Here is a 22,547-nt window from a genome sequence, read left to right on the forward strand (position 1 = left end):
GGTTTGTAGCCTATGTGTGGACAGGCTATGTGCACCCATTTTATAGTATGTTCTGTGGATTTGAGACATGTTGGAAGCTGGGTCTATATCTGGATGAACAGTGCATATCTCTGAGTGTCTGTGTCCCTGGATGGCCATTATATGTTTTCATCATGTTTGCTGCATGCTTGTGGCAGGGCTTGCCTGAGCTTTGGCTCCAGGCAGGAGAGAACCCTGGAGGAAGCCTTGGAGGACTTACAGGCCAATGGCTCCTCAACAAGGGAGCCATTCAGATAGGGATCCACAGACCCTCCAGGGAGAGCAGACAGCCTGAGGATTTGGAGCTGAAACAAGATGTGTGGCAGGGCGGTAAGGAGGGAGTCTATGCGAACAGGGGGCTGCGGGTGGCCAGCTCCCTCCCTGGCTTTGTGGACCTTCCTTGTCTTTGGGCTGAGGCCTCCTCGCCTCATGGCATTGGGGCCACACAGGACATCTTTCTCGGTAGCCCTTGGTAGAACCTGTCATTGGAGGTCCATCGGAGGTCAGGGCTGTGGGCTCTTCCTGAAGAGGATCAGAAAGACTGCAATGTTCTGCTAGAAATGCTGCTGCCTCCACTCCACCTTTGCCCAGCCATAGGGTTGCAGCCACTGTCCAATGGGGACAGGCCATAGAATCATGGCCACTTATGTTTCCAGAAGTCAGATGGACCTCTACTTCTCTCTCTCTCTCTCTCTCGACCTGGTTGCCATGGCCCAGGCTGGAGTCCATGATGACTTCGTGCAGGAGGATGCCTCCTAGATCGGTGAAGGATGTTTAAGCCTTGGGTGACAAGAGAGGGCACCCCGGCTGAGGGAGACAGCCTGGGCAAAGGTGTAGGGGTGGCAGTAGACATTTTCTTAAACTGCAACTCAAGAGAGAAGGGGCCAAACTCGCCGTAAGACAGAGAAAGACTCCGGGGCTCTGTAGATCCTGAAACAAGTTTATTGGGTTCATTAACTTTAACGAGACGAAGACACGCCTCCTCCACCCAGCTAGCCCAACTTGCTTAAAGCTCGAGGGTTGGTTTCTGCTCAGCCAGCGAGGTGCCCCGGATCCCCACCCTCCGGCTACAAGATCTGCCCGCCCCCGCCGTCGGGCAGCCGAGCTCCAGGCGCTCTGCATCCAATCGGAGCCCGGCCCCGCCTGCAGCTCGCCCGGAGCCCAATCCCTCTGGGCTTGGCTCCACTGCTGCTCCTATTCCTCGGCGTGGCTCCGCCTCCAGCCCGGGCCCGAGTCTGGGCTGAACCTAACTTCTAGTCCGCTCCGCCCTCTAGCCAATCACCGGCCCCGGATCTCCTATGGCCCCGCCTTCGGGCCCGCCCCGGCCCAGTCCCGGGCCTAGCCTGCTCCGGCCCCACCCTCGGCCCGCCCCGCCGTCGGTGCGCGGCGGCCGGGAAGGCACCGCCCGCAGACGCTCGGAACTGCCGACCCGAGAGCTACCCGTAGAGGGCCAGCGGCGGGAGCGGAGTGGGTCGGGCGGGGCCGAGCCGGGCCGGGGGCCGTGTGGGGGCCGGGCGGCGGCCGGGCCGGCGGACGGCGGGATGGGCTGCACCGTGAGTGCCGAGGACAAGGCGGCGGCCGAGCGCTCCAAGATGATCGACAAGAACCTGCGGGAAGACGGCGAGAAGGCGGCGCGGGAGGTGAAGTTGCTGCTTTTGGGTGAGGCCGCGCCCTGCGCTGGGACCCCCGATTCCCCGCCCGAATCCCCAGACAAGGACTTTGACCTCCAGACTGAGGGCCTTGAACTCCCGGACTCAGCCTGGACCCCCCACACCTGGACTTGAACTCCCAGACCCCGCCTGGCCAGGACACCCAAATAATGGTTCAAAACTCTGTGTTGGCCTAGACCTCTGATCCGTAGCCCAGACTCTAGGTTAGACCCTCAGCTCGTCGCAGACTCCAAACCCCCAGATCCAGAACCCTGCTTGACCATTCACCCTTGCTGACCAACCTCACAGACCTTCAGAGTCCCTGCCTTGTCCTTCCATCCTTCCCTAGACTTTACTCAAAGCCCCAGAACCCCACTTGGTCCCCACCCTTAGGCACCACCTGTTTCCCCCACCTGCTCCTCTAGTTCCTATTGGGCATGAATATCCCTGGGGCCCCTGCCAGGCCCCCACCCACTCCCTCCTTCCCGCTCTGTGCCCTATCCCAACTCTGAACCCTGTATCCTCCACCTGTGCACCCTGACACCAGGGTACCTCTCAAGTGGAAACTGTGGTTGCTCATGAGCCCTCTCTCCAGCCGGAACCCCCAAACCTTTAGAGATCCCTGCTCCCTCCATCTGGCCCACCTGGTCCCTCTCTGTACACAGTACTCCTCAGACCCTCTGCTCCTCCTCCCTAAGTCCTCTCCCACACTTTGGCCTACCTCTCATTCCCCCCACCCCTCCTGCACCGGGTGGGCCCGGCCGAGAGGAGGGGGCCCAGACTGAGGGGCTGGACTGAGGCTCCACTGGTTGCACTGGGGGAGGGAGCCAGGCCTCCAGCCTCCCAGGGAGATTCCGCCGGCTGGCTGTTTCCCAGTTTCTAAGCCCCATCTGGGCCGGTGAGGGGGGCGTCTGGGGAGTAGGAGGGAGTGTGAGTGTGGAGGAGTTTGGGTTGCGGCGCCTCCAAGGCCAGGGAAGATGGTGGCTGCTTGAGGGGTGGGGGGAAGTGGAAGTGGTGAGACAGCCGACATATTGGTGCCCCGGCCGGCGGGCGGGCCAAGGAGATGTGCTGACGGGTGCTGGTCTTCCCGCACCCTTTCTGGGCCGAAAGGCCACGGACTTGGCCTCTGGGAGTGGGGGGGGGCCTGTCAGATCGTGAGGCCCTGTGAGGGGGAAGGGGCGGACCAGCTAGATGAGGACTTGGGGGCCAGCTGGAGTTGGGGGGCATCTCAGGTGGACTTTTGCAAAGACTGTGGGCCTGGTAGTTGTCCCCGTCCAGCCTCCACTGGGAGCAGGTGTGGTGCCCGGTGGCTGCCTGATTCAGGGGCTCGGGGGTGGGGGGAGAGATGCCCTCGCAGCAGCGTGGGGGCCTGGACAGTGTATGGGGGGGGTGTGGCCCCTCAGCCTCAGAGCCGCGGTGGGGTCCCCAGGCTGTGAAAAGCAGAGCTTTCCTTGCTGGGTGCCTGGCCGAGGGACAGTGTGTCTTCCATCTGAGCCCATCTGTTGACTGTCCCTGGGGGCCTGGCCTCAGGGGCACAGCCCAGAGGTTTCAAAATGGCATCCGTTCCGCCGCCGCTGCGGGTAGGAAGAGAAGGGGCGGGAAGGGGCGGCGGCCCAGCCTCCTGGGCTGTTTTGCGTTGGGCGCTTGCCTCTTCCTGTCTTTACTGCGAGTGCGGCAGCACCAGTGAGTGGGTGTCGCCAAGGTGGAGGGCCCGTTGCTGATGCCCGCTGGGCCTGGGTAGGGTGCTTCCGCCGTCTCCTGGTGCCCACCCTGAGGCCGCTGGCTGGCCCCTTCCCAGGCCGATCGGCTGAGGAGATGGGCGACTGGGCCACAGGGCCGGGCTACAGAGGACTCCTGGCCCTCTGTGTCCCAAACCCCATTCCACTAGTCTTGCTCCTTGGAGCTCAGCTCAGGTTTTGGGCCTGGCAACCCTTCCCACACTGGGCTGGCAGCAGCCAGGGGTGCAGGGTCTGGCTCAGCATTTTCTAGGCTGGGGAGTCCATCTCAGCATCCTGCTCCTCTGGCCTTTGCTTCCTCTGTTGAATGGGCTTCCTGGGTTTGGGCCAGAGGAGTGCTGGGCCCAGGATGGGGAGAACAGGGAGGTCCCTGTTGGGGGTAGGGGATGGGAGCTAAGACCCCGCAGAGGGTGTACCGCAAGGGGCTGAGAGACCTACCTCTGCCTGAAATCAGGGACCCACGGCTGCATGGGTAAGGGTCCTGGCTGGCCATCCCTTTCCCATCCAGGTATACAGGGAGGTGTTGGGAGCCCAGCTGGGGCAGCTTCAGAGTGCTGGGCGCCTGTCCCACGTAGCGGGAGGAACTCTGTCCAGGCAACGGGCCTCTTCGGTTGGGCAGTTTGCCAGCCTTCCCTTCCAGCCAGAACCACGCCTGCTGCCCCACCCGCATACTGGCTCCTTGCCCTCCTGGGTAGCCCTGCTGGCGGATGGGCACCGAGGGCAGAGGCAGATGGGGTACACACCAGTGAGGGTGTTTTTCCTGGTAGCTTGCTGCTGACACCAGCCCTACTTCAGGGACACCCCCCCACCGCCACCTAGTTCAACCTGACTGACCAACAATCCCCAGGTGGAATTTAGGGCCTTGGGCTGGGCACTTAAGGGAAAGGAAGAGTGTGTGTTTGGGGGATGTCTCTGATTTGGGATGGGCTTGTGTGGGCAGCCTCCAGAGAAAGGAGAGACTTTCCCTGGTGGGTTCCATGAAGGCTTCAGGGTATAAATAATAGGCCTTCTCTCTTGTCCCTGGGACTTTGCATCTACTCTCCTAGATTGGCATGCATTTCCCTTCTTTCCATCTAACTCACTCCTACTTGATTGTTCTTCAAGACTCTGCTCGGGGACCACCTCCCAGGATCCTTCCTTGACAGCTCCCCTTCTCAGAGGCTGCTGAAGCACCTCCTCTGGCTCATGGTGCTGGAGCGTCCCCCTTCGGAGCATCATATTTGCCTGGGTGACTGCTGCCTTTCCTTGAGACTACAGGGGCAGGCTGTGTCCTGTTCGTTTCTGAGCCTTCTGTAAGGCCAAGCGTGGAGCCTGGCACCTATTGAATGCTTCTTGTCTGTTTGTTGAATGAAAGAAGTGTTACTGGTCTGAACTCAGTCTTGGGGACGGGTGGGTAGATGGAGGAGTAAGATGGCGGTCACCGCACCTGACGTATTGTGGGCAGGTGGCAAGGGCTCAGTGTCGGGCCAGTGACAGGGATTGGTGGCAGATAGCGAGGGAGAAGTTCTTCAGGCTGTTTCTTCTTCAACTCCCCACCTGCCCGCTGGCTCCTCAGAGACAGCCCTCATCGCACCCTGTGCAGAACTCTTGCTGATGAGTCCGTAGCCTGTCACAGGGCAGAGCACGTAGGGCCTCCAGCCGTCCCTAGCAGAGTGGCGTCCCTAGCATTGTGGCGTCCCTAGCAGAGTGGCATGGCATGCTTCCTTGCAGCGCAGGCGGTCTGGGGACTGCTGCAGGCCTGCTATCTTCGCTGCTCCAGGAGAGCGGGTCTAGCTCTCAGGGCTGGGACTGCCCCACAGCCCTGGGGCTCAGGCCAGAGCAATGCTGCAGGAGTTCTTGGCCTGGCCAGTGCAGGGACTGCACATACAAGGGCTTAATTAGGTTTACCAAAAGAAAAAGAAGGGAGTTTTGTGGTCTCTGTCCTGTCGGTGTCTCTAACAAATGGCCTGGCATTCAGTAGGTGCCTATTAAGCATGTATGGAAAGAATGACACTCTATAGAGCACATCCATGAACGGGGGTAAGTAATTCTGGGGCCGTTGCTTGGCGCTTGGTCTAGCTGGAAAAAGGGTAGCCTGGGATCCTGGTTGGCTGGGTAATGGGAAGAGACTGAATAGAGTGTGTGTGGGGGGGAGGGTGGGGGCGGTCCTCTGGGTGGCTTTGAAAAATGAGCAGCATTTGCCAGGGGGTAGGTATGGGGCCGAGGGACCAACTCAACTCAGCGAGGGCACTGAGGCTGGAAGGCCTGGCCTGGGGGAGGAGGGCTCATCTCGTTGGACTAGCTCTTGGGGTCACACAGACGTGGGTTCCAATCCCAGCTCCACCTGGTGCATTCGCTGGGAAACGCAGAGACAGATGAATGAACTCCTGTAGGTGTTCTGTTCCCCATCCGGAACCTGGGAACGGCGCGCCTGCAGGCAGCCACAGGTGGGGGACAGTGCCCCAGAGCCTGGAGGTGTGAAAACAGGTGAGGGAGCCCCTCATGCCTCCTACGCCGTGGAGAGTTTGGTGGGGAAGGCTCTCCCAGCCTCCAGGCTGCCTGGCCCCAGGATGGAGGCCCCGGGGGAACCCCCTCCCTTGCCCTCAGGCAGCTGCTCGCAGCAAGGAGGGGAACCGAGGTGTGTAGACAGTTGGTGCCAGCCAGAGTGACAGACTGTCCTGGGGACCATAAGCCCAACCTCTGGGGACTGAGCGGCCTTCCTGGGGGCCTAAGGCTGGGGATGTGGCTGGGCTCTAGGCACCAGGTGGGCTGGTACCCAGGCCGGCCTCCCGCCTCCCCGATCTCCCCACAGCCTCCGGGGTCCCGGCTGGAGCTCATTAGCACTTGAATGGGGGGCGGGGTAGCTTGGGCCTCCCGTCTCTCCTTCCCACCCCTCCCCCAGGCTGGGCGAGGCTTTGTCTTCCCGAGCAGCCACACTGGGGCTCCCACGCTGGGAAGTGAGCAAGGGTCTAAGCCATTTCAGGACTGCGTCCTGCCCAGTGCCGCTGGGCCCAGCCCCTGCCCCTAGTGTTGGTGCAGCCAACAGGAGGGACCTCTAGATAGGAGTGGGACTGGGTCCTTCAGGGGATACCCTGGGCCAGGAGACTGGGTGAACCGGGGTGGCTTTGCAAACGAAGTGACGCTGGCACTCAGCTGAGGGCATCCCAGGAGGGTGGGGGTGGAGAACCCCAGACAGGGCAGAGCAGGTGGCAAGGAGAGAGGGAATGAGCTGCCTCCATAGCTGGAGGTGGAAGTCAGGCCAGCTGGGGAGCACAGGTTTCCATGCCAGGCCCCGAGGCAGCACCGAGCCGCCCACTGTGCTGAGTTGAAGCCTAGTCAGCCGGAGGGGGGCTGGCATGGTCTGGGACCCCTTCAGGCCTGGGTGGCTTCTCAGGGGTTGGCCCTGGGCTGGCCTGAGCTGCAGGGTCACTGGGTAGCATCATTGGTGTCCTAGGCCTGCAGACTGTTGCCCAGCAAGTGACAGCAGGTAGGGGTGGGGCCTGACCCCCTGCCGGGGCGGTCACTATGCCTCCAGCACTGCAGGGGCTTGTACTTGGGGTGCCTTGGGCCAAGGTGGCCGGGCACAGCGGTCTCTCTTGGTCTCTGTCTCTAAAAGCCACCCATTCTTTCGGCAGGAACGGAATGGAAGATGCTTTGTCCACATAAGCTTTGTCCACTGAGGGACTCGGGCCTCGCCCCATCACACCCCCAGCAGAGGATGAGATGGTCTGACCCGGAGCCTGAGTGCTGCCTCCCTAAAACCCCTCTGTGCTTTGGGAGGCAGCTCTGGGCGGATGGGGCCAGGGCCCAGGCCAGCATCCGTCCTGTCTTCACAATATCTTGGGGCAGGAGTCCCAATCTAGGAGTACATTGAGGGGGCAGGGGTCATCAGGTTCCGGCTGGGCCACAGCTCATGGGCCCTGCCTAAGGACACATTTCAAGGTGCCCTGATGAGGGTAGAGGACTAAGCCCTTTGATGGCGGCCCTGGTACCTCAGGCAGGGCTCTCAGGCAGCCCTTCTCTCAGCCACAAGTGCAGGGTGGGACCCCTCTGCCCAGCTCCATGCAGCCCCTCCAACCTGGAGCTCTTGTTCTGACTAAACCCCAACCCCATCCTCACGCTCACCCCCATGCTGCTTCTTGGAGCTGTGTTCAGCTGTGTGGTTTGGGAGAAATAATCTCCTTGGAATCACCCAACAGTTGCTGGGTCGGGTTGGGTCACGGTGTTGGCCTTCTGCGCGTATTTCCGAGGCTTGGCAGCGAGTGCCAGGTCAGTTTGAAACAAAGCCTGAAGGTGGGATTGTCTAAAGCTTGTTGAGAAGGCTTGGAGGATTCTGGGGTGCAAGCCTGCTCGGCCTCAAAATATGGGGGGGCTGTCGATGGCAGCACCCACTGTGCCCTGGACGGGAGGAGGGGCAGTGAAGTCTGCATGGCAGGGCTGGGCCTGGGGAAGTGGTGTCCACACCGGAGGAAAAGGAGGAAGCAGCTGGGGGAGGAGGGGCCCAAAAGAGGAAGAAGCTAGAGGACTGCTCCTGCCCTTTGCTGGGGTGGGGGTGTGAGCCCTGTCAACTGGGGGGCCTGGAAGCTGAACCCCACCTCCCCAGACTCATCTCTCTATAGCCCTAAGGGCCACCGCTGGTAGTCACCAGGTTGGCGTCACTCCAGGCAACTCTGTCCCTTGTCCCACCTCAGCAACTATTGGGCCCCGGATCTCAGAAAAGGTGGTGCCTTTGAGAAGGATTCCAGGCCCCTCCTTCGACCACAGGAAGTGGTGGCTGGGAGAGGGACGGCGGCAGGGTGGGGGGGGGCGGCTAGCAGGAAAGCAGAGGGCTGCTCTTATATTCCCGAGCGGCCATTGCCCTGCAAAGCCGGAAGGCCGGCTACAGGCAGAGATGAATGCCCGGAAATGGAGCAGCAGCCCCGGGATTAGCTCACTCTGGGTTTCCCCGGCCGGGGAGCGGACAGAGGGGCCCTTGGTCCAGCCTAAGGATCCCCCTCCCCGCCCCCCGCCACTACCACCTGCTGGGCCTGGGGGTGCCATCACTGGGCCTCAGTTTCCCCTCGGTGATAGCAGCCGCTGTCTCTGATTGAACCGTGACTGTTATGTAGGACTGGACTCTTCACGGTCTTACCATACTTAACCCTGTGAGGCTGGGACTGACATTCTGTCCATTTCACTGATGGGGAAACAGGCTTGGAGATATTACATGACTTACCCAATAGGTGGAGACACCAAGGTATGACCAGATAGTGACTGAGCACTTGTCCACAACTGCTTTCGTCCGTCAGGAGTGTGTGTCCAATTGGCAAGAACTGGTCAGTCTGGACAAGAGGCGGATGCTGTGGGTCCACGTGTTTTCTGCTTACGCTTGGGGACCTGTCTCTGGGGGGGGGGGCTCGATTCCTCTTTTTGGAGATTCTTTGAGTCTGCCTGCCCTGGAGGTTGGGGACCCAAGAGTCTGTTCATGAATCTTTTTCCTGCTGTGTGGCCACGGGGTGACTTTATCCGAAGGCAGCTGCCCATCTTCCCCCCGCCCCCGGCCCGTGTTCCCTCACAGAAAGACTCAGGTCATAGATCGGCCACTGAGTACTTGTCTCCTAACACTATGCTCGTCCCTCCCATAACCCCCAGGCTCAGGAGGACCGAGAGGAGGCCTGAGGAAGGGTCAGAGGCTGTCAAAGTCCAGGGTGGGGGCCCCTGAGTCCGGGAGTTGTCCAGATGAGGAGAAGGAAAGAGCCTTCCCGCAGAGGCCCCCACTAGCGCGAAGGCTGGTGGGCTGTCTGCAGCGCCGTGCAGCAGCCGAATGTGTCCGCAGTGTGGGCAGACAACAGCATGCTGGGTGAGGAGGCGGGTCCCCATGCTCCGCAGCCTGGGAATCCGAGTTGTGTGGCCTTGCCTTCCCCCACGGAGGCTCCTGGGGCTTGTGCTCTGTGTTATCAGGCCAGGCCGTAGGGGGCTGAGGAGCCTGAGAGAGACTTCAGGACAGCTCGGGTAGATGCTTCAAGGCCTGCTGGGCCACCACGCACAAAGCAGAGAACATGCGTCCTCGCGGTCACTCAAGACCTTGGGTCCCAGAAAGCCCACTCCCCCGCCTTCTTCACTGTGTGACCTCAGGCTGTCCTTTTCCCTGTCTGTACGGGGCGCTGGGACCTGTGACGTCATGACTCTCAGCAAGGCCCCATGGCTTATGGGCACAGAGACAAGCTGTGTGCTTGGGCTGGACCTTGGGGCGGTTTTGGGTGAGTGTGAGGATCCGAGGGAGGCTGCTCAGGGCAGGCTTTGAGTTTGGCACACTCCCTGGAGAGGTACATTTCATAGATGGGAACACTGAGGCCTGGGGCCTGGGCATCTCACCCAGGGCCCACCACAACGAACCCGAAGAGAGATGGGGGGACTCAGATTCTTGGAAAACAGCAAAGGGATTCCTTCAACAAAGAAGCATCCAGGAAGAGTGTGTCAAATAGCCTGGCTCCTGTAGAGAGTGAGACCTGTAGCTAAAGGGCCTCCTCCCCTCCAAGCTGGCCTGCCTTACCCAGTGCCTCAGTTTCCCTCTGTCCAGTGGGCAGGGCCACAGAACAGGGGACACAGCCCTGTCCCGGGAAGCCCTCTCCGTGTCTGGTAGGCCCCGAGGCCACTCCCTTACACACAGAGCTCTGACTTGGGAGTAGTAGGCCAGATCTTGGTTGCTAATGCTTCCCTGGTGGGGGCATCATGAAGGCCTGGAAGCCACGGAGGCCGCCCAAGTGGCAGATACTGGAGAGAAGGAGCTTCCAGGTTTATTAGGGCATCTGGGGCAAGCAAGGCCACACTTGTGGGTGGGGACGTCGCAGCCCCCATCCAAGACTCATGTCCCTGCCCCCCACAGTGCCAGGCCCTTACTGAGCGCCTTGGAAGGAGTGAGGGGACCAAAGAAAAGCACCTGGAGGAAGGAAGAGACGCCAGGGGCGGGGCTTGGAGGGCCTTTGTCTGGCGGACCCCTTCCCCTCCCCCTCTCTCCCATCTCCATTGTTCCCCGGTGTGCGGGGTCTCCGCCGGCGGAGGGCCTCGAGTGAGGGTCCAGGCACCTCCCCCAGCTGCCCCTAGCCTAGGCTGCTTTTCAGAAGCAAAGGTTCCCCCAGCACTGCCCAGCCCCCACCTCCTCCACCGTCTCTGGCTGCTGGGCTCCCCCTGGCGGTGGCGCGGCCTGAGGGCCTGAGGCTGCAGGGGAGGGGCCAGAGCCAAGGGGCCCGGAACCACTGGCTGGGCCAGAGACGTGGCACCTTCCTGGGATGAGAGTGGGAGGTGGTGCCCGGGCTGCCTTTGGGGTAGGCTTCCCAAGGGTCATCCCCACCTTCTCCCTGTGCCCCACTCGGGCTGGCTGGGGGGTGGCCGTGGGGGCGGGCCTGGTACTGTGGGTTGGAGCTGGGCTGCAGCCCAAGTCTACCCTGTGGTCCCAGCCCCGCTGCGCATGAGAATCTCTGCCCTCGGGCCGCCACGTCAGCTGGCTGCTCTCCCTAGCCCCATGTGTTAGAGCGGAGCCCACCAGCGCAGCCTTCTGAGCGCATGGAGTCCGGGAGCAGCATCTGCCGCAAGGCTCAGGGGCTGAGGGAGGCTCCAGCTACAGATGAGTCCTGGCCTATGTGGAAGGGGAGTGACGAACTCAGGGCCAGCAGCCTGCAGAGGCCCGAGTGGCTCTGACTGCTGTCCCAGGGTCCACAAGTCCCCCCCGGGAACGGCGATGCTGAGCCAGCCTGTGGGCCACTGGTCACTGCCCTCCACTGTGCCTCAGCTGAAAGCCTCAGAAACTCTCCTTCCGATGAGATGGCCTCAGCAGGCCACTCTGCAGGCTGTGGTTACAGTGACCTATGCAGTGTGGTCCTCGTAGGCTGCAGGAAATGAAAGGTTTGGGGACATCTGTGATCTTCCATAGAGTAGAAACATAGCGATAACTTCTATATGAGTGTTTGCCGTGTGCTGGGCACTGTGAGAAGCGCTTTGTGTCAAATTGTCCCCTCTGTGTCCTGTTTCACGGATGGGGTACCAGAGCGAGGGCAGGAAGGGGATGAGGCCCTTGGAGACAGCAGGAAGGATCAGGGTGGGCACCAGGGCTGTGGGAGGTCTGGACCTCCCTCTGGGAGAGGATCTGAGAGTGCGAGATAGGCCAGCTGGCCACTCGAGGCTTGGCAGCCCCTGCAGAAGGGAAACTGAGGCCAGAGAGGACAACAGCAGCGTGTCAGGGCCTCCCAGCAGGGCAAAGCCTTGTCCGGGACGTAGAGGGTCCAAGACCGACAGACAGCAGTGACCTGATGCTGGGGCTGGAAGTCGGCACGAGGCAACAGGCCCCGCGGTCCTGTCTCTGCCGCAGCGGCCCGCCGGCCTTGTTCCTTGTTCAGGCAGGTGGAGCTGTGCCGGCTCCCTTCCCCCTCCGTTCCCTCCTCCGTTGGGGCCCGGCACTCCCAGAGTGGAAGCAGATGTTCTAATGCAGAGCAGACCCGGTCGCCAGCACATCATGGCAATTACTGCCTGTCTGCTGGGGGTCCAGCAGCTGCGCCCTGGGGCAAGGGCTGCCGAGGTTTCTTCTTGGTGGGAAGAGGTATGGCCCAATGGGAACACCGAAGCCATCCTAGGGAGCCTCTGTGGGCCCCTCTGATCTCACCCAGCTGGAGAAGGGAGCGCCTGGTGGGGTCCTCTGTGGGCGGGAGACTCCTGCCGCCTTCTAGCGGAAGCACCTTGGCAGCAGTCCAGGGCCAGCCAGTGAAGCCCCCTCCTCTGAGGGGAAGGTGCAGGGCTGGGTGGGAGGAGCCGGGTACCCAGGATCAGCAGGGTACAAGCAAACTCCGAGCCCAGTACTAGCTTATCTGATAGGGGAGCACTGCCAGGCCCTGATGGGATAGGGCCCCGGGGGAGGGAATGAGGAGGGGGGCTGGGACCCACAGCTCGTGGGGCACCTAGCCCCACCTGTTCCACCCTTTCACCGCCTCTGCCCCTGCTCCCTGGTCCGTGTGTTGAGGCTGCTCCTGGGCCATGCCTCTGCTTCTGTCCTGTGTCCCCCACAGCTTCCTGCCTGGCCACCGGCACCACACCTTCGTCCTGCCGCTCACTTCTTTCTGCTTGAGTCACAGCTGGCTGGGACGACAAAGGGACTGCCCTGAGTCCAGAGATGGGGGTTCCCTGATTTGGGTTTGTCCACCTGTCAGACAGGGGCAGAGAATGCCCTCCTAACCCTCAAAATGGGATAGGAAGGGAGCCTGAGACTCAAAGCAGATAGGAAAGTGGACCCCCAGTTGGCTGGGGCAGGGAGCAAGTGTGCTGGCACCAGCCTGGTCACCCAGGTACTGCCCACGTCTGGGCCTGCCAGGTGTGCTGCTGCTAGGAAAATCAGATGCAAAGCAAGAGTGCTGTTATCCCTATCTCTGGGCAGGGCCACGGAATGCCACAGCACTTTACCAAGAGAGTGGTCAAAAGGCCAGACAGGGAAACTGGTGCCTCAGGTGGACACACAAGAGGGGACACCTCACCAAAATCTCAGGTCTCCTGTGTCCCGGACAGTTGCCCGCTCTGAGTCTAGGTTTGCCTGGCTGGGGCCCGCATGATTGATCTGACCCATCACTCCACATCCTTGGCCTCTGTTCCCCCACTGGGCCCCCAGTACTGGCTGAGACCCCTGATTCCTGAGTCTTTCTCTGCCTCAGGAGGTCACCTGGCCCCTGTGGTTTGCCCGTCTGGTGCTGCCCTCCCTGGCCCTGGAGGATGGGCCTCCATGATTGGGCATCACTCTCGGGCCTTCCTAGGCCCTCTCCCTAGGTCTCCACTCAGCAGGCATGGGATGTCAGTGTGGGGGACCCTGGCTGTTCCTCTGCCATGCGCAGCCCAATGGAGAAGTGGGAGTACTGCCATTTGACCAAGCCCATGTCCAGGGGAATGCACCAGGACGGGTGCTTCTAGTGCTCAGGGGCTGAACTGATTGAGGGGCTCGCTGCTTCAGCACCACCCCCAACCTGCCCAGAGACTGCACGTTTGTCCCCCCTCCCCCCAACTAGTCCCCTATCCTGGGAAGCAGGCCTGGGACGGTCAGAAGCCCAGTGATCCCCGGCAGTCCAGTGGCATTTGTGAGGAGAGCCCAGACCCTTCTTCTCAGGGAGGCCACTGGGTTGTGAACATACCCAGGCCTGCCCCTGTGAGGGCCACAGCTGTGCCTCAGTTTCCCCGGGTAAAATGTGGATCTGGGGTGGGAGGTAGGGTAAATGGAGGTGGGCAGGGGCCTTGGCGGGGACAGGGTGGGGGTGCTCTCCTACTGACTGGAGGGCACTGCAGAGATTCAGAGCAACATCTGCCTAGGAAGGCAAGGAGTGAACCCAGTGACAGGTGTAGTCGGGGCCTGAGGACAGTGTGGTCCAGCTGCAGTAAAGGGCTCTTAGGGCAGCTCTAGGAGGCCAGCAAGGTGGGCCACCTACAGAGGGGATTAGGACCACGGTGACATCAGCCTCTCTCTGTTTCCTCATTTGCTAGGTGGGATTGCTGGGAGATGAAATTACTTAGTTGGCGCGGTAGGCTTCGAATAGCATCTGACCCATAGAGGGCACTGTTTGTGGCTTTGCTCTTATGATTCTCGCTGACACTATTCTTGCTGCTCACGTTAGTGTGTGTGTTAGCCCCTCATCCTCTGAGGTTTTCTTGACCTACTCTGAGGGATGTGGAAGCCAGAGTCTCCAAGTGTAACCTCCCCACAGACCCCACCATCTGCCCCGCTGAGCTGCTCAGAGGGACTGACCTGCCACATTGATCAAGAGGGTTGGGACACATGGAAATGGGGCATGGGGCCCGTGTGCCCAGCAGAGAAAACTCCATGGGTAAATGCCTGGCATTGGCAAGAGGCAGGGTCTGGCAGGTGCAGGTGTGACTGGCAGTGATGGGGAAGGAAGAGAGGGAATAGTCTGGGCAAGCGCTGGGAGCGAAAGCTGGCCCCACTGAGATGTGTTCTACTTGGAGTTTAGGACAGTGAAAGGAGGAGATGAGGTCCTGCCCCCACCCCCGCCGTCCTCCAGCCAGGGAGATAGGGCAGCCCTCCTGGTCTTCACACTTCCCTGCAGACTCCCTGGGGGATGTGGGTTTCTGGGCTGTACCCCTTGAGATCTGGCTTTCTGTGTCTAGGATGGGACCTGGGAATCTGCTTTTTTCTTTCTTAAAAACAAAACAAAACAAAAAACCACCCTCCCAGGGCTTCCTGCAGCATCTGAGCCATATTTTGAGAAAGGCTGGGCAGGCCAGGCGTCATAGTCCTATGCGTCTCCCTGCCCATCTGAATCCTGGTTGCACAATCTTGGGCCAGGACTACTTTTCTGAGCCTCAGTGTCCTTGTCTTTGTAAAATGGGAACAGAAACAATATGTTTGTGGGGCTCATATGACTGTCATGGGAAAGAGGACCAGCAAATCCCTCGGCACCGGCCAAAGAGAATACAGAATGGGCCTCTGCCAGACTGGGGTGTGTGCGTGTGAGTCTGTGTTGGCCATGCCGCGTGTCTCCCAAGTGCTGGTCTCCATCTGCTGAGGGTAGACTTGGGCCATGCCTGGGAGGCAGGACTATGACACTGTGCCCCAGCCCAGGCCCCTCGGTGGCTCAGAGTGTGAGGAGAAGAGGGACTGTACCCTGCTGGAGTGTGCGGGGCTCCTTCCTGTCAGCTCTGCCCAGGCGCCATGTTGGCGAGCCTGCCCGCCTGAGAATGACAGGGAGACTCCTGAGGGCTGGCGGTCGGCAGTGGGGGTCGGGGGCTGCCGTGGTGGGCAGTGGAAGCTCGTGGGAAACAAAGGCTTGGGGTGAGTCCCCCAGGGGTGCAGGCGGTCTGGGTTGCCTTGAGCACTGTGGCCCTACTAGCTGCACCCTGGGTAACCCTGCTGCCCACCAGGCCCCCACTGCCTCCGTCTCCTGGTGCAGCTGATGGGCAGGGTGAGTTCTGCCTCCAGGGCTGCAGGCGGCTGGGCCACTGGCTGCTTGTCCGTGTGGCCCCGCTGGGGCTGCTCCCTGACCGCCTGTACCCTCTATTCCAGGTGCTGGGGAGTCAGGGAAGAGCACCATTGTCAAGCAGATGAAGTAAGTGCAGTGTGTGAGAAGCAGCTGCCAAACCCTGATCTCCCCTCTTCTTCCTCTGGGTCTCTGCTGCCCCCCCTGAGTAATGGCCCAGCCTGTCTCCGCCACGCCCAGGACCTTGCCAGAGGCAGTCATCCATCCTCAGGTGGGGGGGTGGTGGTGGTTCCTCCTCTCTGTAGGAGGTCCCGCAGGCCCCAGCAGCCCCAGGAGGCCGTGTGTGGTCCTTTGCCCTCTGAGCCCTAACTCCTGACCCCTGGCTGCCAGGATCATCCACGAGGACGGCTACTCAGAAGAGGAATGCCGGCAGTACCGGGCGGTCGTCTACAGCAACACCATCCAGTCCATCATGGCCATTGTCAAAGCCATGGGCAATCTGCAGATTGACTTTGCTGACCCCTCCCGAGCGGTATGTCCTCCCCTCCACCCCCGCCTGCCTCCCTAAAGGCCTCAGGGCAAGCCTTGTCCTACGGAACCTGGGAATATCCAAGCCCAGGCCCCATTCTGGAAGCCTCCCTGCCTCGGCCAGGTAGGGTGGGGGTGTGCTCCTGTGACTGGCTGACCCCCCGCCCCCGTGCCCAGGATGATGCCCGGCAGCTGTTTGCCCTGTCCTGCACCGCTGAGGAGCAGGGCGTGCTCCCTGAGGATCTGTCCGGCGTCATCCGGAGGCTCTGGGCCGACCACGGTGTGCAGGCCTGCTTTGGCCGCTCTCGGGAGTACCAGCTCAACGACTCCGCGGCCTAGTGAGTACCCCACGGGGCTGGGCGGGGTGAGGGGGTGCTGGACCGCCGGCGGGAGTGGAGGGCTTGAGCACTCTCAGGAAGACACTGCCAGTCTCTGTTTACGAAGCTGATGACTGTCAACCAAGGCCTTGGCGGTTTTTGCCTTGAGGTGGGGGGCGTGGTAGTGAAAGCCAGGAGGAGGGACAGGCAGGGCTGCTGTCCCCCAGGGCCAATTGAGTCTGATCTGTCCTTAGATATAATCGTCCTAAAGGACATTTGCTGCCAGCTGTGCCAAGCCCTGGGCAAGGCTTGAGGGACCCAGGGATGAGGGGAGCAGACGAGTCCCCAAGCAGTGACTACCCACGGGGTCCGTGTCATGGTGGGGGACTACCTCAGCCAAGTTCTGAGCAAGAGATGGGCAGGGGAGGAACAGGACAAGCTCAGGGGCGGGGGGCACAGCATGGGCACAGTCCTGGAGGGAGCAGTGCTGGCTACAGATACTCACACTGGCTGGAGACAAAGACACAAGGGGAAGAGACTGGGAGGGGCCAGATCTGTGTGCAGCTTGGAGCCCAAGACTCGGCTGGGGAAGCAAGGCGGTTCCGGGAGTTGTCCAGAGGCCCAGCCCACAGGGTCATGCTCTGAACTCCTTCCCTGAGCTGCCTGCCACGTGCCAGGCCTGGTGCAGGGGGCTGAGCCCCCGTGGAGAACAGGACAGGTCGGTGGCCGGTGCTGATGGCCGGGGGGCTGTAGGAGACGTGCACAGCCCTTTTGGGCTAGGACACCCAAAGAGGCAGGGTGCCTGTGCTCAGACCTGAGCCCTCCCCCCTCCGCTTAAGCCAGCCCCTCTGCAGCACCTTTCCCTCCGGCCGCCCATCCAGGCCTGAGATGGAGGCGGGCCCTGCCTGGCCCTGAGCCCTGAGCCCTGAGCCCTGAGCCCTGCCCCAGTCACACGGACTGACTCCCTCTCCTTGCAGTGGCCTGAATACCTCAGGAGCTGCAGAATCACAGCCAAACACAGTGGGGCCTCTGGACCTCAGCGCACCCCCACCCCCACCCCCACCCCCAGAGGTCCCGGGGCTCAGCGCCAGCAGAGCTTATAGGTCCTAGAGGCAGGCAGGGCTGGGCCCTCCCAACCATTACCACCTCAGTGTCCAGGGCATTCACGGAGGTGGGGATGGGGCCACCTTCTGGGCCATTCCCCCCTCCTTCACCACGCCGTTCTTCATTCCCCATTCAGCACCCACTGTGTGCCCAGCTCTGGTCTGGGTGTGAGGATTCAGCAGCGACACAGGTCCCGCTCTCCTAGGCCATGACAAGCTCACCCCGGCTGGGGGTGGGGTGGGGTGGGGAGCAGATTGGAACGCTACAGGGAACAGGAGGACCCCACCCCCTCTTCACAGCAGTCCTTCAAGGCTGCTGGCGGGTGGTGGGTCCCTGTGGTGAGCCCTGCTGGGGAGAAGGGAGAGCCTGGTGTGGAACCCCCCAGGAGACCTCTAGGCAGGAGCTTCTCAGTAGGCGACAGGGTGCAGTAAGCAGGTCACAGCACATGCGTCATGGGCCCTTGTGGTCCTTCCTGTTTTTCTGTTCTGTCCCTGCGTCTCTGAGGTCATTTCCCGCTGGCCCCAGCAGGCCTGCGCCAGGAGTGAGACCTCAGCACTGGGCAGCGGCTCGGAGGACCCAGTCCCCAGGGCACAGCAAGGATACTGAGGCAGACGGCAGAGCTAGTCCCAGGGCCTGGCAGGGGCAGTGTTGATACTAATCAAGGGAGCTGGTAATGAGGAGCCCCGGGACTCCTGCCAAACAGGTGTCCGTGCCCTCCCCCCGAGGAGCCCAAATTTTATTGGGCACTGGGCAAAGAGCCCATTGAGCCTGGCAGGCCCCGACCTGTCCAGCCCCGCGTCGAGGGGCATGCCGGGCCACTCCGCAGCGGGTGCCGTGGTTGTGCCGATCAGCATCCTGAATCCCTCCCTGAAGGACGCGTTGGCCCCCTCCCACCCTCCTCAGTTTGCAGCTCCACCAGCCTAGATCCTGTCCGAGGCAGGCCTGACTCAGACCTGGGCGCTAGGGCTTGGCTGGCCGGGCACAGAGCTGCACCTCCTCCAGGCCCATTCCCCGGGCAGGAGGCGAGGGATTCTGGTCCAGTTTTTCCTCATCTGAGCAATGACTGTAACGAAGGCAAGGGTTGAAGAGGCAAGGGCTTTGTCTGAGAAATGAGGGGAGGGGAGGCATAGGGGGCCTGGGTGAGCTGGCCCGGGGTCCAGGTGAAGAGGCCTCATGCCGGCCCCCACTGACCCACTGCCCCCACCTCTAGCTACCTGAATGACCTGGAGCGCATCGCACAGAGTGACTACATCCCCACACAGCAGGACGTGCTGCGGACCCGTGTGAAGACCACGGGCATTGTGGAGACGCACTTCACCTTCAAGGACCTACACTTCAAGTGAGCCGGCATGTGGGCAGGGTGGAAGGGCGGGACCTGCCAGTCTTTGGGGCACCGGACGCGGGTGGGGGGATCCTCACTCCAAGGCCCGCTAATGGCTCTGCTGGGTGGGAGGAGGGGCCGTTCCAGGAGTTCCAAGCCCCGCTCTGAGGTTTCTCGAGGCTGCGTGGTTGCCGGTGGCTCGGCTCCCCTGCTACCCGCCCCCCCCCGCCCCCGCCGTGTGGCTGCCTCCTGCCCTGCTCACCGGCCCCGGCCCTGCCCGTGCGGATGCGCTCTGGCCCAGAACCAGGCGTAAGGCACGCAGGTGGGGGGGATGCTGTGAAGACAGCTGCCCCCCTCTGAGCAGGCGTCTGTGCTCAGCCAACCTGTGAAACGGGGACCCCCCCTCTGGGAAGTGCCTTTTCTGGAGCTAAGGCGACCCCGTGTCTGCAGGATGTTTGATGTGGGCGGTCAGCGGTCTGAGCGGAAGAAGTGGATCCACTGCTTTGAGGGCGTCACCGCCATCATCTTCTGCGTAGCCTTGAGCGCCTACGACCTGGTGCTAGCGGAGGACGAGGAGATGGTGAGAGGCTGACAGGCCGCTGGGGGGGGCGTGGGGGCGGGGGGCAGGGGCAGGTGCTGACCGCGCTGTCCTGCCCCCAGAACCGCATGCATGAGAGCATGAAGCTGTTTGACAGTATCTGCAACAACAAGTGGTTCACAGACACGTCCATCATCCTCTTCCTCAACAAGAAGGACCTGTTTGAGGAGAAGATCACACACAGCCCCCTGACCATCTGCTTCCCTGAGTACACAGGTGTGGGGACTGGGCCTCTGGGGAGGAGCTGGTGGTGACCAGGTGGTGCACAGGCGCCCCCCACTGGACAGAAGGGTAACTGCAGGACACTCGCGCCGGAGCTGGGCCTCGCTTAGGCTTCCGGGCTTGGGCCTGCGCGCAGGGCACGTGCCCCTTACATGTGCACAGTCAGGAGCCCCTCTTTATACACCCAGGCACGCATGTACACGCACATCGTCACCCTTCGCGCACGTGTGCACAGGTCATATGCTTGTCTGTCCATGTGCACAGAACCTTGTCGTTTGTGCCTGTCGCGCAGGTGGCACAAGTCCTCACCGTCTTGTCTCCCACAGGGGCCAACAAGTACGACGAGGCAGCCAGCTACATCCAGAGTAAGTTCGAGGACCTGAACAAGCGCAAGGACACCAAGGAGATCTACACGCACTTCACGTGCGCCACCGACACCAAGAACGTGCAGTTCGTGTTTGATGCCGTCACCGACGTCATCATCAAGAACAACCTGAAGGACTGCGGCCTCTTCTGAGGGGCAGCGGGGCCTGGCAGGATGGTGAGCGGGGGTGGGACGGAGCGGAGCCGTCGAGCCCAGGGAAGGGACCACTGGGGGCTGGGGAGGGTGGAGGTGGGGAGCCTGGGAGCACGGGATGGTAGGTCAGGAGGACGACTGCATGAGGGGCACGAGCACACAGACAGGCTGGGCAGCGGTCCAGACAGCAGAAGCCCCCGGCTGTGCGCCTGGAGGGAACGGAAGGGCTGTCCTGGCCTCCCTTGGAGAAAGCTCACTTCCTCACTGCGCCCCCTCCAAGCCACTGGCCTGGCCTGAAGGAGGCTGGCTGACAGAGGCCCAGCCACCTGACACTCAGTGTGACCGGCTCTGTGCTCAGCCCTGCAGTCTTTCCCTCAGACCTATCTGAGGGTCCTGGGCTGACGACGGCCCCACCGGCCCTGGGGGAGATGGGGAAGATTCTGCCAGTGCGATAGACTCCCCTCCCTCACGTCACCCTCCCTCATGTAACCCAGCAACAGACCCTGGCTCCTGGGCAGCCACTGTGTCCCTGGTAACAGGTGAATGAGAAAAAGGAGAGGGTCATTGTCTAGGGGGGTGGGAGGAGAGGCACACCCCGGCTGCCTCCCGACCCATGCCCTGACTGTCCCCCACCTCCAGGGCCACCGCTGACTCTGCTTCCCCCAGCTCCTGAGGAAGATGGGGGCAAGAGGACCACGCTCCCTGCCTGCCCCCCCCCCCCCCCGGGCTGCTTTTCCCCTCTTTCCTCTCTCTGTTCTTGGCTCCCCTGTCCCCTCCCTCAGTTCCAGGGACTCGGGGGAGGAACTGCCACAGGCCTCCCTGTTTAAAGCCGGCCCTTGTCCTAGGTGCCGGAAATGGCCGCGATACCCCCTTCCCGGGCATCTGTTCTGGTTTTAACCATTGTCTTATTCTGTGATGGGGAGGGGAGCACATGCTGAGTCTCCCAAGGCCTGTGTCTGGAGGGGCACTCACTTCTCCAGCCTGGGACCCCTGGCTTCGCTCAACACCAGCCCCTGACCCAGCCCAAGTCCAAATGTTTACAGGGAGCCTCCTGCCCATCCCACCCCCCTCCAGCCGCTCGGAGGCCCCAAAGGAAAAAGCACAAGAAGCGTGAGACGCCACCGTTCCCGGAGACTACAGTCCACCTGCTCATTCTCGTAGCTTTTTAAAAAAATGAAAGTAAAGGAAAAAAAAAAAAAAGACAAAACTGCAAACCTAGAAAACTTTTTAGAGAAAAACTATTTAAAACTGTCAAATCCTGACCAGCGCCCCCCCAGCCCCCTTCCAGTGATTCCGTGCCTTGAGTGTGTCTGCGTGTTTACACCCATCCTCGGCTGGCTACCCCACCTCCCCCGTGTGGGCGGCACTCCTGCCCTGCCCTGCCCTCCACAGAATTGGGTTCCAAGGGCTGATCCAGACAACTGCCAACATCACCGAGGGCCCCATCCCAGTGGCCCTGGGCCCTGGCTCCATTAACCTAAATGTAGCTCTTTAGCGCGCTAACCTAGGAACTGCTGCTGTCTGCTGAGGGCCTCGCCCCTCGTGCCCTTGCCCCAGGCCCGGGTCCTTCAGCGTTGAACACTTCCTTGCTTTTTTCACATGTTTTATGGAATTGTTCACCTGGTTTGAAATAATAAAATGTAGAAAGAAAAAATACCAAGTACTGCTCGGTCCTCTTCTGTCCTGGGGCCAGAGACCCAGACTAAGCTGCACCAAGGTGACAGTGACCCGAACCAGAGTCCTCATTTGTGGCAGGGCCCTGGCCGCACGGCTCTCCACGTCCTCCTCAGGCCCTGTACGTGGCACCTCGGTTTTCCCGTTGTCATTGTACCTCCTGGGGCCTGTACGTGCCCCGCTCTCCTCCCAGCCCCTGGGCGGCCTGGGGTCTGTGGCTAAGTCTTCAAGCCTCACTGCAGCAGCCGGGCAGATTTCTTCGGGAGCCGTTCCTCTAAGGGGTTCCTCTTTATTATTATTTTTTTTTAAAGATTTTATTTATTTATTTGAGAGAGAAAGACAGAGAGAGCATGAGAGGGGGGAGGGTCGGGAGGGTCAGAGGGAGAAGCAGACTCCCTGCCGAGCAGGGACCCTGATGTGGGACTCGATCCAGGGACTCCAGGATCATGACCTGAGCCGAAGGCAGTCGCTTAACCAACTGAGCCACCCAGGCGCCCCTAAGGGGTTCCTCTTTATTGGGAGCGTGAGAGGTGTCCAGTGAGTAGTGCAGGAGGAGAATGTGACTTCTGACCTCCCAGGCCTGGGGCTCAGAGACTGGGAGTTGCCGAGTCCCTCGTACACCCTCCCCTCTCCCAGTCTGAGGTGTTGCCCAGATCCTTACTCAGGGCTGGGCTTCTTGGGGTTGACGAAACAAAGTTGGGGACCGTAGGGGCCCGAGGCATGTTTAGAAGGGTCTCTGCCCCAGAGGTCCCCCTCCAAACCTGGGGAGGGGGTGCGGGGAGAGACAGGTAGGTGGCCACACTTCAGTGTGTCCATAGCCATAGGCCAAGTGGCCCTGGAGGGCGGCAGGGCTCTGGGTGCATTGGGACAAGGGCCCCAGAAATGCGGAAGCTTCTGTGAGACTATGGGAAGTGCACGCACGTCGCTGGAGAAGACAGTGGCAGA

The 22,547-nt window shown here is 61.3% G+C and overlaps 1 protein-coding gene across 1 annotated transcript; it reads left to right on the forward strand.

The window, feature by feature from the left end:
* Positions 1–1,445: 1,445 nt before the first annotated feature.
* Positions 1,446–21,588, forward strand: GNAI2 (G protein subunit alpha i2). The gene is made up of 9 exons (XM_032411327.1): positions 1,446–1,677; positions 15,408–15,450; positions 15,712–15,853; positions 16,027–16,187; positions 18,481–18,609; positions 19,042–19,171; positions 19,252–19,405; positions 19,738–19,952; positions 20,568–21,588. The coding sequence occupies exons 1-8, from the start codon at positions 1,560–1,562 to the stop codon at positions 19,926–19,928; spliced, it is 1,068 nt and encodes a 355-aa protein (XP_032267218.1). The 5' UTR covers positions 1,446–1,559; the 3' UTR covers positions 19,929–19,952; positions 20,568–21,588.
* Positions 21,589–22,547: the final 959 nt, after the last annotated feature.

Source organism: Phoca vitulina, unplaced genomic scaffold (assembly GCF_004348235.1).
Source record: "Phoca vitulina isolate PV1807 unplaced genomic scaffold, GSC_HSeal_1.0 scaffold13, whole genome shotgun sequence".
Classification (NCBI taxonomy): Eukaryota; Metazoa; Chordata; class Mammalia; order Carnivora; family Phocidae; genus Phoca; species Phoca vitulina.